Source organism: Chiloscyllium plagiosum, chromosome 23 (assembly GCF_004010195.1).
Source record: "Chiloscyllium plagiosum isolate BGI_BamShark_2017 chromosome 23, ASM401019v2, whole genome shotgun sequence".
Lineage (NCBI taxonomy): Eukaryota > Metazoa > Chordata > Chondrichthyes > Orectolobiformes > Hemiscylliidae > Chiloscyllium > Chiloscyllium plagiosum.
The window spans coordinates 30,916,110-30,929,005 of record NC_057732.1 but is presented as its reverse complement, the minus strand read 5'-3'; the positions used below and the strand labels follow the sequence as shown (position 1 = coordinate 30,929,005).

General features: G+C 42.1%; 1 protein-coding gene across 1 annotated transcript; it reads right to left on the bottom strand.

The window, feature by feature from the left end:
- Positions 1 to 1,684: 1,684 nt before the first annotated feature.
- On the bottom strand, positions 1,685 to 3,411 carry LOC122561729 (transmembrane protein 60-like). Its single transcript, XM_043713803.1, has one exon. It carries the CDS (start codon positions 2,818 to 2,820, stop codon positions 2,422 to 2,424), a length of 399 nt encoding a protein of 132 aa, XP_043569738.1. The 5' UTR covers positions 2,821 to 3,411; the 3' UTR covers positions 1,685 to 2,421.
- Between the last annotated feature and the right edge of the window lie 9,485 nt (positions 3,412 to 12,896).

Below are 12,896 nucleotides of genomic sequence, written 5' to 3'. Positions count from 1 at the left end.
GCCACCGTGTGGGCGGCACAGTGGTTAGCACTGCTGCCTCACAGCGCCAGAGACCCGGGTTCAATTCCCGCCTCAGGCGACTGACTGTGTGGAGTTTGCACGTTCTCCACGTGTCTGCGTGGGTTTCCTCCGGGTGCTCCGGTTTCCTCCCACAGTCCAAAGATGTGCAGGGTCAGGTGAATTGGCCATACTAAATTGCCCGTAGTGTTGGGTAAGAGGTAGATGTAGGGGTATGGGTGGGTTTCGCTTCGGCGGGTCGGTGTGGACTTGTTGGGCCGAAGGGCCTGTTTCCACACTGTAATCTAATCTATGCCAAACTTTTTGAAACTAGTGTTGAAGCTGGAGAAACTCAGTCTCTGCCAGAACATTTTTTAAAAATTCCAGCACCTTTCAGTTCTGCATTCAACAGTAACTTTTTCTTTCTCAGGTGCTGCTAGATCTGCTGCGTTTCTCCAGCATTCTGTTTGCTAAATCAGAGTGGAAGGAACGTTTCATCCAACCATCTTAATCTAATTCTAAATACATACATAATAGAAAATAGGTTCAGATTCCACATTTTGCTCTTATGTACTTATTGAATTAAGTTTTAAAAACCAGTTAGCTAATTTGAGCTCAGCATCACTCCACAAACAGCAATGTAATAATTATCAGAGAACTTGTAATCTGTTTTCTGAGCTGTTGTTCGAGGCCAAATAATGGCCAGAACACTGGGAAATTTCCCCATTCTTTGTCAAATATTACCTACATTCACCTAACCAGACATGGTGCCACGTTTCAACATTTCATCTGAAAAATTGTATTTCTGAGAGCTCAACATTCCCTCTATGTTAACCTCAAATTGTGTGCCTTAAGAGTGGAGAGAATGTCGAGTTCATTGACAGAAAGGTTGAGCCAAATGATAGCTACATAAAAGAAGAATCGAAAGTTATGCTGGTTAGATGAAGCACAGTGGGAGAAGGCTCATAGAGTATAGACACCACCATGGTCCAGTGCTGTTCAATCTACAGAGATGGGGAAATGTAGAAAATATACCTTTCAGTCTGACAGTGGAAACTGTGGAGGAGGGCAGAAAATGATGTGGAGATGGTTGTGAGGGGGTGGGGGTTGACATTCCAGAAAAATAACAATTGCAAATCACACTTTGTCCTCCCACTGGTCGGGGTAATTTGCCCTAACTAGCTGTCCGAGAGGGGTATTTTCTTGAGTGAATTTGTCACCCATCCCCTTGTATTTTTAGCATTTGTGTTGATGGTTCCTGCAATGTTCTGCCTAGAACAATAACCCTGATACACACCCTTCTATCAGGATGATCTTGTAGAATGGGACTGGTTGAAGCCTCCATAAAGAGCCTACTTTCTTGACCTTGTCTAAAGTGTGGTGAATTTCAGGTTAAATTCCCCACCAGTTGTCTCTCTCTCTCACTGAGAGCAGCCCTATGGTTTTCTTAAGACAAAGGCAACTTTTGAGTTGGGTGTTAAATGGAATCTATAACAGGTTCCTTCCCAAATTGTGGGTGGGGTTGGGGGTGTATGATAGGGAGCATTTGTATCCCTGACCTTTACCTACCCTATTCCTAAGTGGTTAAGGTGAGCACTGCTACAATTGCTGATATTTTCTAATCAGCCTGTTCAGAGATGTTGTTATATACCACTGACACAAGTGGCACTTGAACCTAGACCTCCTGCCTTACAGGAAAGGGCACTTACCACATTGTTACTCATTTACTGTATCTTTCACAGTCCACGTTTTGTTTTGGAAATATGCCCATAGTGTAAAGAAAAAAACCTTGCATATTGTTGACATTTAATACAGCAAGTGACTGGAAAAGATATGTGCATTATTTGGATTTTGTGCGGATTTTAAAATATTGCAATCCTGTCATCAACTGCTTGCTTAATAAACTATGTTTTGAATGTGCTTCAACTCAGTGCTGCAGCCTTTACCAAATACTACTAGTAGATATGCAATAGGTCAATTCATTACAATTATCCTCGAATTGAGCAAATTGTGATATATAAATTAGTTAGAAATAAGGCTATTTTCTGAATTTGTGCTTTATAAATAAAAAAATTAAAGCATTAACCACAAACTTTTCATACAGAAAAAGGGCTGTTCCCATGTTAGTGTAATTATCAAAACGTAAGAAAGGTTTTGAATATTGCCAATTGTATACTTTGCTTGAACAAACTCGTGATATGACTACATCCATTTCTGATTTTTACGTGATTATACATGATAACTTCACAAAGCTCGATGAAAGCAGCCGCAAATTGTGACATTTACAGAGCGGGACACTTAAATTTAAAAACAATTGTAATACACTGTCCAATAAGTTTTTCGGTATATTTATGTGGAGTCCCGCATCAACTACTGATGCTGGGGCAATAATTAGGGTCACAACCAGAGCCTACAAACTGTCCACTAGTCTTGTCTCATAGAATACATATTATAGACTAGATCACCAACTGCTCCAATGAGCAAGAGCCAGAGTGGTATAAAAACGAAAGTGAGTTTCATTTGTGAGAAATGTTCCAGTCTGGCGCTCAGTGCCAACAGAAAACTTAGTTTAAGCAGCATAGCGCAGAAATACCAGATCTCTTTCTTGAGATTATTATTGTTCCTGTCATAGCCCGATTTGCATCTCCCTATAATCTTTACGATCGACATCATTAATAAAATGGTATCAAAAATCCAGAGCGGGATGAATATGAGGATCCAGTTCCAAGGAGCTTTATCGTCCAATTTCAAGACCAACACAATTAAGAAGAGCAGGGTAAAGAGCCAAGTCATTAAAACCCTCTGTGCTAATGACATTCTCATTTAAAACAGCTGCAGTAAATACTGCCCGCCTTTTGAAATTCTGCTCGATGTTTCAATAAATGTTACGATACTGTTGTCCAAGTTTCATTTCATATTTTACATAAACAGTCTCTTACGTCAGTGCCAGCCGCTCTCAATTACATTTGCACGGCGGTTTCTCCATTTTATTCTTCATGATACTTTGCCTAATAACATCGACTTCGTAACATCCGAATGTAGACTAAAAAAAAAATCACCGCTTGGCCATCGTTACAAAGATGTCAAATATGAATCGGATTCGGGTTAACAAGACTACGAACGACAGGCGAAGCTGCAGCTCATATTCTTTCACAGACTCCTTGCAGCACCCGAGCTTTCCTTTCCCTTTCGACTAAAGCGAAAACAACATGTAGCCTTTGTCTCACGCAGAGTCACGCCCAAGGCGTGCGCGATTGGTGGTTTAAAATATTTTTTCGAATATATTCTGTTTCCAATTGCGATATAATACTGTCAATCAGCCATATGGTACACTTCCGGGAACGATAATCGGAGGCCTTTCTAACGTTGTGCGCTTACTGGATATACGCCGTTTTATATGGATGGTTTACTTGTAATTACTTGTCAATAATAAATTTCAAGAATTTTACTTACAGTGCAATTTTATGGAGGGCTGACATAACATCAATGTTCTTAAAATTAAACTAATTTTAATCTAAGCTGTAAGTAAGGTAACTTTTGGAATACATCGTTAAGAATTTAGGGAAATTAATTTACCGGTTTAGGATTATCTGGCTGGTTAAGTTAATGTGGTAACAGCTTGGCATTGATATTGTGGTAGAATCGTTAGGCGAGGCGATGTATTCCATCAAGTGGAAGAGCTTGGGTAGTTGCAAGGAATGGGGTTCTTATAAGGCACTGGACATTTACCAATGAGCAAGGAAGATGGATAAAGCAAAACAAACTAGTCCGTTTAGTGTGTTCTATTCAATAATATTGCCTCTAAGCAACATAACTGAGTATTTTCTTTCCATCACAACCAATTAGCTTTCATTGAGAAGAAAAAAAGATTTAAAGATCCTCAACAAACCCAAATAAGCAGACAAAATGCGCCCAGAAACACTAGCCACTCTCCCTTACATCAAAGACATCTCAGAAATTACTGCCAGACTACTCAGACCTCTTGGCATATAGTAGCCCATAAACCCACCAACACACTAAAACAGCAGCTAGTGAACTTGAAAGACTTCAAAGAGACAAGCAAAACTAGTATCATTTACAAAATACCGTGCGAGAACTTGTAACAAACATTAAATTGGATGAACAGGCAGAAAACTAGCCACCAGGATACATGAACATCAACTAATCACAAAACAACATGACCCACTCTCACTAGTATCCTTACATATAGATGAGGAAGGACATCACTTCGACTGGGACAACACATCAATCCTAGTTCAAGCCAAACAGAGAAATGCATGAGAATTCCTAGAAGTATGGCATTCCAACTGGAACTCTATCAACAAAACCATGGAGAAACCTGAGGAATCCCATCCCATGGAGAAACCATGGAAGTGTGGCGACTGCGGGAAAGGCATCCGTGTCCCACCTGCCCTGGAGACCCATTGGCGCAGTCACATTGGGGAGAGGCCATTCTCCTGTCCTGAGTGTGGGAAGGCCTTCAACGATTCCTCCGCCCGGCTGAGGCACAGGTAGGTGCCCCCACCGGAGAGGCCCTTCAGCTGCCCCGAGTGTGGGAAGGCCTTCAGCGATTCCTCTGACCTGCTGGCCCATCAGCGGGTCAATACCGGCGAGAGGCCATTCACCTGCCCTGTGTGCAGGAAGGGCTTTACCTGCTCCTTCGGCCTGCTGAAGCACTGGCGGGTCCACACAGGGGAAAGGTCCTTTAGCTGCCCTGAGTGTGGGAAGGGCTTTACCCAGGCTTCCCACCTGCTGATACACCAGTGGGTACACGCCAGGGAGAGGCCGTTCGCCTGCCTCATGTGGGAAGGGCTTTGCTGTCTCTTCCACCCTGCTGACCCACCAGCGGGTTCACACCGGGGAAAGGCCATTTGCCTGCCCTGAGTGTGGGCAGAGGCTTACGATGTCCTGCAGCCTGAACAAGCACCAGGAGGGCCACCAGCACTCCCAACAATTGGATTCCGCCAGTGATGCTCCCCCAGGACTAAGTCTCCTGCCTGTTCTGACAGTGGATGCAGTGGGAGAGTCAGTGGGCTTTTTTGTTTTCTGCTGAACTGCAACCCACACCCCATCACCCATGGTGGCTTAGTGGTTAGCACTACTGCCTCATGGCACCAGGGATCCGGATTCAATTCCATCCTCAGGATTACTGTATGGCGTTTGCATGTTCTCCCCCATGGCTGCGTGGGTTTCCTCCGGGTGCTCCAGTTTCATCCCACAGCACAAAATGGTGCAGGTTTGGGCGAATTGGCCAAGCTAAATTGTCCCATAGTGTTCAGGGGTGTGTAGCTGTCTGAAAATGAATCTTCCAGATCAGTGAGCAAATTTACATCCAGAATCCTCAAACAGTTGGGTTAAAAATAATCTTGAGAAATCCTCTACTGAGAGCAATTATAAACCAATTCTAGTGCATAGTTATGATCACATGAACATCTTTCATCTACCATTTTTGTGTATTGTGTAAATTTGGAATATCGTGAGCAATTTGGGCCCAATATCTAATGAAATTTATGTAGAGGAGGCATACAAGAATGATCCTGGGGATGAAGGGCTTGTCATATGAGGAGTAGTTGAAGACTCTGGGTCTGTACTTGGAGATTAGAAGGATGGGGGGGGCGGGGATCTGATTGTAACTTACAGGATACTGAGAGGCCTTGACAAAGTGAATGTGGAGAAAATGTTTCCACTAATAGAAGAGATTAGTACACAGGGCATAGCCTCAGGGTGAAAGGATGCCCCTTTAGAACTGAGGTGAGGAGTCGTTTCTTCAGCCAGAGGGTGGTGACTCTGTGGAACTCATTGCTGCAGAGGGCTGTTCAGACCAAGTTATTGAGTGTCTTTAAATAGAAATGGGTGGTTTTGATTAGTAAGAGGATCAAGGATTATGGGAAAAGGCAGGAGAATGGGCTTGAGAAACATATCAGCTATGATTGAATGGCAAATTCAGTGAGCTCAATGTCCTAATTCTACTACCATATCTTATGGTCTTATGTAACTATCACGTACTCAGTTGATATTAATGTGGTGACATTAATAGGTATTGACAGTGAAACTTGCACTGCTGTTCAAGTTTTTGAAGAACAATGTTTTCTAGATTCTGTGTGAAAGAGTTGCTTCTAACCAGTTTCTAAGTGTCACTATCTTTCTAAATTCGGTGATATACCACCATCCGCAATGTTTCAAATATAGATCATGTGAAAATCTGTAGTTCATTTGTAATTCTCTCAAAATCCATTCACTTAATCAGGTAAATCAGAAGTTAAGGTCCATTACACATAACATTATTGATCCTAGTTATTGTAGAGAATCATATATGGTAAAAGGTGGGTTTCTGGGAAAGAGATACCAGAGGTGGTCTTCAAGCCACTCAAGAATTCTGGGTAATCCAAGATGAGGATGGGAAAAAAATTGTGGCTGTAAGAGCTGCTCGTGTTTTGAGGTATTTTAGGTGTTGGAGATGATTTCCTTGAATTCCAGGAGCAGTAATTACTGTTCTATAACTGTTGAATTGTTTTGGAACTTTGGGGAAAAATAATCAAATCAACCATACTTCAAAAAGGACGAGAACAAAGGTAGGGACCACCTGGTCAGTGAGAGTGAGAGAGAGAGAAAGAAAGAGAAAAAGAAACCTGCACAGCTTGCACCTTTGCTTTTTGAGTTCAAGTGTTTCTGGACACTGGAGTATATCTAGGAAAAATTAACAAACAGTGAAATTCACAGCTGACCTTGGAGGAACCTGTGTGGGAGAGCTCACGGCACAGGACCAGAAAAGTGCATGGTTTTAAACTGTAAACTTGCTATCCTTTTTTTAAATAGTGAATAGAGTGGGTTGTTTTTGGTTATATGTTTTATTGACATCTGTCTCTAACTAAGTTAGCCTGCAGCAGTATGTTTTAGAGCAGTAAGACTACTATTATCTATAAATTGTTAAGGTGCAAAGATGGCTTTTGGTAGAGTGGTATGCCCTTCCTGTTGGATATGGGAGATTAGGGAGAATTTGCATGTTACTGATGATTATGACTGCAGTTAGTGTGTTTGCTTGCAAATTCTATCAGATATCTTGGATTGATTGGAGCGGCAGTTAGAAGCTATGAGGAATTTACAGCAGCTGGGGTTGGTGGATGGCAGTTATAGGAAGGGACAAAAACTGCAGATGCAATCAGGTAGATGGGTTATCGCCAGGAACGGTAGGCAAGAGAGCAGCTAGTGCAGAAGTCTCCTGTGGCTATCTCCATCTCAAACAAGTATGCTGTTTTGGAAAATGTGGAGGTTGATGCAGCACAAACAGTCAGGTTTCTGGTACTGAGACTGCCTCTAATGTAATGAAGGGTACATCACATTACATGCAAATAATTATGATGGGGACTCTCTAGTCAGAGGCACAAACAGACGTTTCTGTAGCTAACTGCAAGAAATCAGAATTGTGTGTTGCCTCCCTGGTACCAGGATCAAGGCTATCTCGGAGAGAGTGCAGAATATTCTCAAAGGGGAGTGAGGGGCCAGCAGGAGATCATTGTACACATTGAAACTAATGACATAGGATGGAAAAAGGATGAGATTATGAAGGGAGAATATAGGAATTTAGACAGGAATTTAAAAAGGAGGTCCTCAAGGGTAGTAATATCTGGATTACTCCCAGTGCCATGTGCTCATGAGGTTAGGAATAAGAGGACAGAGCAGATGAATGCATGGCTGAGGAGCTAGTGTATGGGAGTAGGAATCAAATTTTTCAATCATTGGAATCTCTTCTGGGGTAGAAGTGACCTGTATGAGAAGGATGGATTACACCTGAATTGGAAAGGGACTAATATACTGGCAGGGAGATTTTTGAGAGCTGCTCAGGAGGATTTAAACCAGTAAGTTGAGGTGGAGAAGTGGGGGGCAGTGGGCAGGGAGATAGTGAGGAAAGAGACCAGTCTCTGAGACTGGTACACTTGGGAAAAGGAGCAAATCAAGCAGTTAGGACAGGCAGGAACAAAGCAGAGGACGAGGTAAGACTGATAAATTAAACTGCATTTACTTCAATGCAAGAGGCCTAAGAGAGAAGACAGATGAACTCAGGACATGGTGAGGAACATGGGACTGGGATATCATAGCAATTACAGAGATGTGGCTCAGGGATGGACAAGACTGGCAGCTTAATGTTCCAGGATACAAATGCTATAGGAAGGATAGAAAAAGGGGCAATAGGGGAGGGGGAGTGGTGTTTTTGATGAGGCCAACATTTCAGCTGTATTTAGGGAGGGTATTCCAGGGAATACATCCAGGGAAGTTATTTGGGTGGAACTCAGAAATAAAAACGGGATGATCACCTTATTGGGATTGTATTATAGACCCCCCGATAGTCAGCAGGAAATTGAGAAGCAAATTTGCGAGGAGATCTCAGTTATCTGTAAGAATAATAAGGTGGTTATGGTAGAGGATTTTAACTTTCCAAACATAAACTGGGATTGCCATAGTGTTAAGGGTTTAGATAGAGCGGAATTTGTTAAGCGTGTATAAGAAGATTTTCTGATTCAGGATGTCGATGTACCTACTAGAGAAGGTGCAAAACTTGACCTATCCTTGGGAAATAAGGCAGGGCAAGTGACTGAGATGTCAGTGGGGGAGCACTTTGGGGCCAGCGACCATAATTCTATTAGTTTTAAAATAGTGAGGAAAACGATAAACAGAATCTGAAAGTTAAAGTTCTAAAAAGGAGGAAGGCCAATTTTGATGGTACTGGGCAAGAACTTTCAAAAGTTGATTGGGTGCGGATGTTCGTAGGTAAAGGAATGGCTGGAAAATGGGAAGCCTTCAAAAATGAGATAACAAGAGTCCAGAGACAGTATGTTCCTGTTCGGGTGAAAGGCAAGGCTGGTAGGTGTAGGGAATACTGGATGACTAGAAAAGTTGAGGTTTTGGTAAAAAAAAAGGAATCATATGTCAGATATAGACAGCGAAGATCAAGTTGATCCTTAGAAAAATATAAAGGCAGTACAAGAGGGAAATCAGGTGGGCAAAAAGGGGACATGAGATAGCTTGACAAATAGGGTTAAGGAGAATCCAAAGGGACTTTATAAATGCATTAAAAACAAAAAGGTAACTAAGGAGAGAATAGAACCCCTCAAAGATCAACAAGGCAGCCTATTTGCGGAACCACGGGGCACATACAAAATGAGTGTTTTGCATCAGATTTTAATGTGGAGGAAGACATGGAAGATACAGAATGTGGGAAAATAGATGGTGACATCTTGAAAAATATCCATATTACAGAGGAGAAGGTGTTGGATGTCATAAAACGCATAAAGGTTGCTAAATCCCCAAAATCTGATCAGGTGTGCCCTAGAACTCTGCGGGAAGCTGGGGAAGTGATTGCTGGGCCCTTCTATTTGAGCAGAGATAACAGGGCCCATAGTAAGTATAACTGTTAACCCCACTCTCACCCGAGGAGAGCCTTTTTCAACAATGAGCGGCTGCATGAACAATTGCCCCACAGGCTTCCCCACAAGCAGCTTCATAACCAAGGACCACAGAGGCCGAACTGAGAACAGGGAACAGAACCAAAGGCCTCATCAGAACAAAATACATCTGAGAGGGGGAAGCCAACCGAGCAATCTGAACAAGAGCTTCTGAGCACGCACCTATTCCGAATCGAGAACACCAGTAGCAAGAACCTCAACAACCAACCATGACCATCAGAACTAAAGACCTCAAACCTGAAGCAACACCTGACTTGGCCAATACCACAAGTCCTCAGACACAACCTGAGCTCACCAAACCAGCAAAAGTCAAGAAAACTAGGTACTTACCAGATAGATCGAATATGCACTTTAACACACCAGTGGACTTAACGAAACAGAAGAACCTGTGCAGCTGAAGTCTTCATCCAAGCTCCAGGTACAGAAAGCCAGAACAGCCATTTGTACTTCAAAACTGAGTAGTGAGCATAAATCCCAAGACCCCAAAGTTCCAACCTAACTAGCAGGAGGGGAAGGCGGGTGCTGACAGTGCATTGGGACCCTATAGGCAGAAATTCTGATTAAGAGTCTGAAATTAAACACTGTTGATTCTGTAGGTAAAAACAATGACTGCAGATGCTGGAAACCAGATTCTGGATTAGTGGTGCTAGAAAATCACAGCAGTTTAGCCAGCATCCGAGGAGCAGTAAAATCGACATTTCAGGCAAAAGCCCTTCATCGGGAATACAGTATTGCAGAGTCTGTTGATTCTGTGTCAGTGGGGTTGTGTTCTAAGAGTGGTAATCGAGTGTTTTTAAAAACTTATTCACAGGATGAGGCCACTGCTGGCTAGGCCTGCATTTATTGCCAGTCACAAATTGCCCAGAGGGCCATTAAGAGTCAATCACATTACTGTGGGTTTGGAGTCACATATAGGTAAAGATCGCAGTTTCTTTCCTTAAAAGGACATTAGTGAATTGGGTGTTTTTTTTCTGACAATGGATTCATGGTCATTGTTAGACTCCTACTTCCAGATTTTTTTTGTTCCTTGAATTCAAATTCCACAATCTGTAATGGGGGCAGGATTTAAACCTGGGTCCCCAGAACATTACCTGGGTCTCTGGATTAACAGACCAGCAATATTACCGCTAGACTATGGTGTCCTCAGGATATATGCATTATGTTTAATAGTGTATTTTCAAGTTCTACTATTCTCTTGTATATTCATTGTGTTAATTTCCTTGATTTATTGCATTTCCAATTTCTTGTATCTATCTATTTTAAATAAACGCAGAGATACCTCTGCTCGAGAACACTACTGCCTCTTCATTTCACATCCCCATAAGTAATTCCTGATGAAGAGCTCAAAATGTCGATTCTCCTGCTCCTTGGATGCTATGCTTTTCCAGCACCACACTCTTCGACTCTGATACCCAGAATCTGCAGTCCTCATTTTCTCCCCATAAATAAGTCCAGTGTCCAGAACCAGGGGTCTGGGAGCAATTGAAACCACTTATTAATGAGAAACTTAACTGATTGCAAACCAGAACCTTACACTGGAGCAACATTTTTGTAAATCTCCTCCATACTCTCGCTCCAACAATTACAGTATAACCAGGCATCTTGATGTAATGAACTGAGTAACTAAGCACTCTACCATAAAGAACCAAGTCAACACTAACACCAGGTTATAATCCAACAGGTTTAGTTGGAAGCACACTAGCTTTCGGAGCGACGCTCCTTCATCAGGTGATTGTCAGGACAATCACCTGATGAAGGAGCGTCGCTCCGAAAGCTAGTGTGCTTCCAATTAAACCTGTTGGACTATAACCTGGTGTTGTGTGATTTTTAACTTTGTACACCCCAGTCCAACACCGGCATCTCCAAATCAAGTCAACACTGACATTGTTACAATGCGTCATGCCCAACACAGAAGGAAAGACAGACACCAATCTGCTACTAAATAATACACTGAGTAACTGACAACTGACAATAATTAGCATCAAGGAGCAGCACTAAAACAAAGGCAAGTTAAAATAGTCAACATCATTTAATGTGGATTATCTCTGGTATCCTGATTAATACTTATCCCTCAAACAACATTGCAAAATCTGAATCTTGGCTGATTATCACATTGCTGTTTGTGGAAATAGTGATGCATAAATTGACTGCTGATTCACACATTGCAACAGTGACTTCAATGACAATCATGATTTGGAGGTGCCGGTGTTGGACTGGGGTGGACAAAGTTAAAAATCACACAACACCAGGTTATAGTCCAACAGGTTTATTTGGAAGTTAGTGCTTCGAAGTAACATGCTGGACTATAACCTGGTGTTATGTGATTTTTAACTTCAATGACAATGGAAGGACACCAATAAGAGATAAAAGAAGGAAGTTTAATACCAGCATTTATTGAGATGGAAAAGGGTGAAGGAATGCTTTATGTATGAGGAAAAGAAGAGCCCCAACTTACATAGAGAGAAGAGCTTGCGAAAGAGAGAGAGAGTGAAAGAGGGTGGATTTTTGTTTTGATCTACTGGAGTAAGTTGAACCAGTGAACAAGTTGGAAAAGCTTTGTGCAGGAAATTCCTCTGTAGCCTGGTTAGTTCAATTGGTAGATGATGGGACTCAATCTCAGGGTCAGGTTTTGAGTCCTACTGACAAAACTTTGCTTAAATAATGATATTCAAAATAAAATCAGACATGGTTAGGTTAGCATGATACACCAATGATACCAAACTCTATTTATCTGAGAGCTCTTTTGACACTTCCACTACATCTACTCAGCCTGATTGTTTGGATGATCTTAACTTCTCCAGATAAGCACAGGAAGACTGAATCCACTCTCCTCGGCTCCTTTCATAGACTCTACATTCTAGCTTCTGACTTCAACCTCCCCAACCACTACCAACTCAATCAGACTGCACACAACGTTTATAATCTGTTTGACCCACAGACCAATTTCTATTTCCATATCTTCTGTGTTACAAAAGCTAACTGCCTGCACACCATAACACAACTGGCCTCAACTCCCACCTTCCACCTGAAACCTAACTCATACCTTTGCCATTACCAGACATTACTCAATCCATTTCCACAAGCCAAAATATACACACAATACCAGCCACTAGTTAGGCAAGGCTACCACACATTTGCTGCCCCTAGTTACCTTCACATAGTCTGGCAGCATCTTTGAAGGGAAAAATCAGAGTTAATGTTTGAGTCCAGTGACCCTTCTTCAGAACTAAAAAACCGTTCTGAAGAAAGGTCATTGGATCCAAAACATTAACTCCAATTTCTCTCTACAGATGCTGCCAGACAGGCTGAGGTTTTCCAGCAATTTCTGTTTTTGTTTCAGATTTACAGCATCCACATAATTTTTTCATTTTCATATGGTGTAGTACTCAAGACTGACACTCCCGTTTTTGTACTGAGTGTTGGCTGCATAGTCAAACA

Excerpts from the sequence above, each read along its gene's own strand:
- LOC122561729 (XM_043713803.1), bottom strand. The coding sequence starts at position 2,820 with ATGAGAATGTCATTAGCACAGAGGGTTTTAATGACTTGGCTCTTTACC.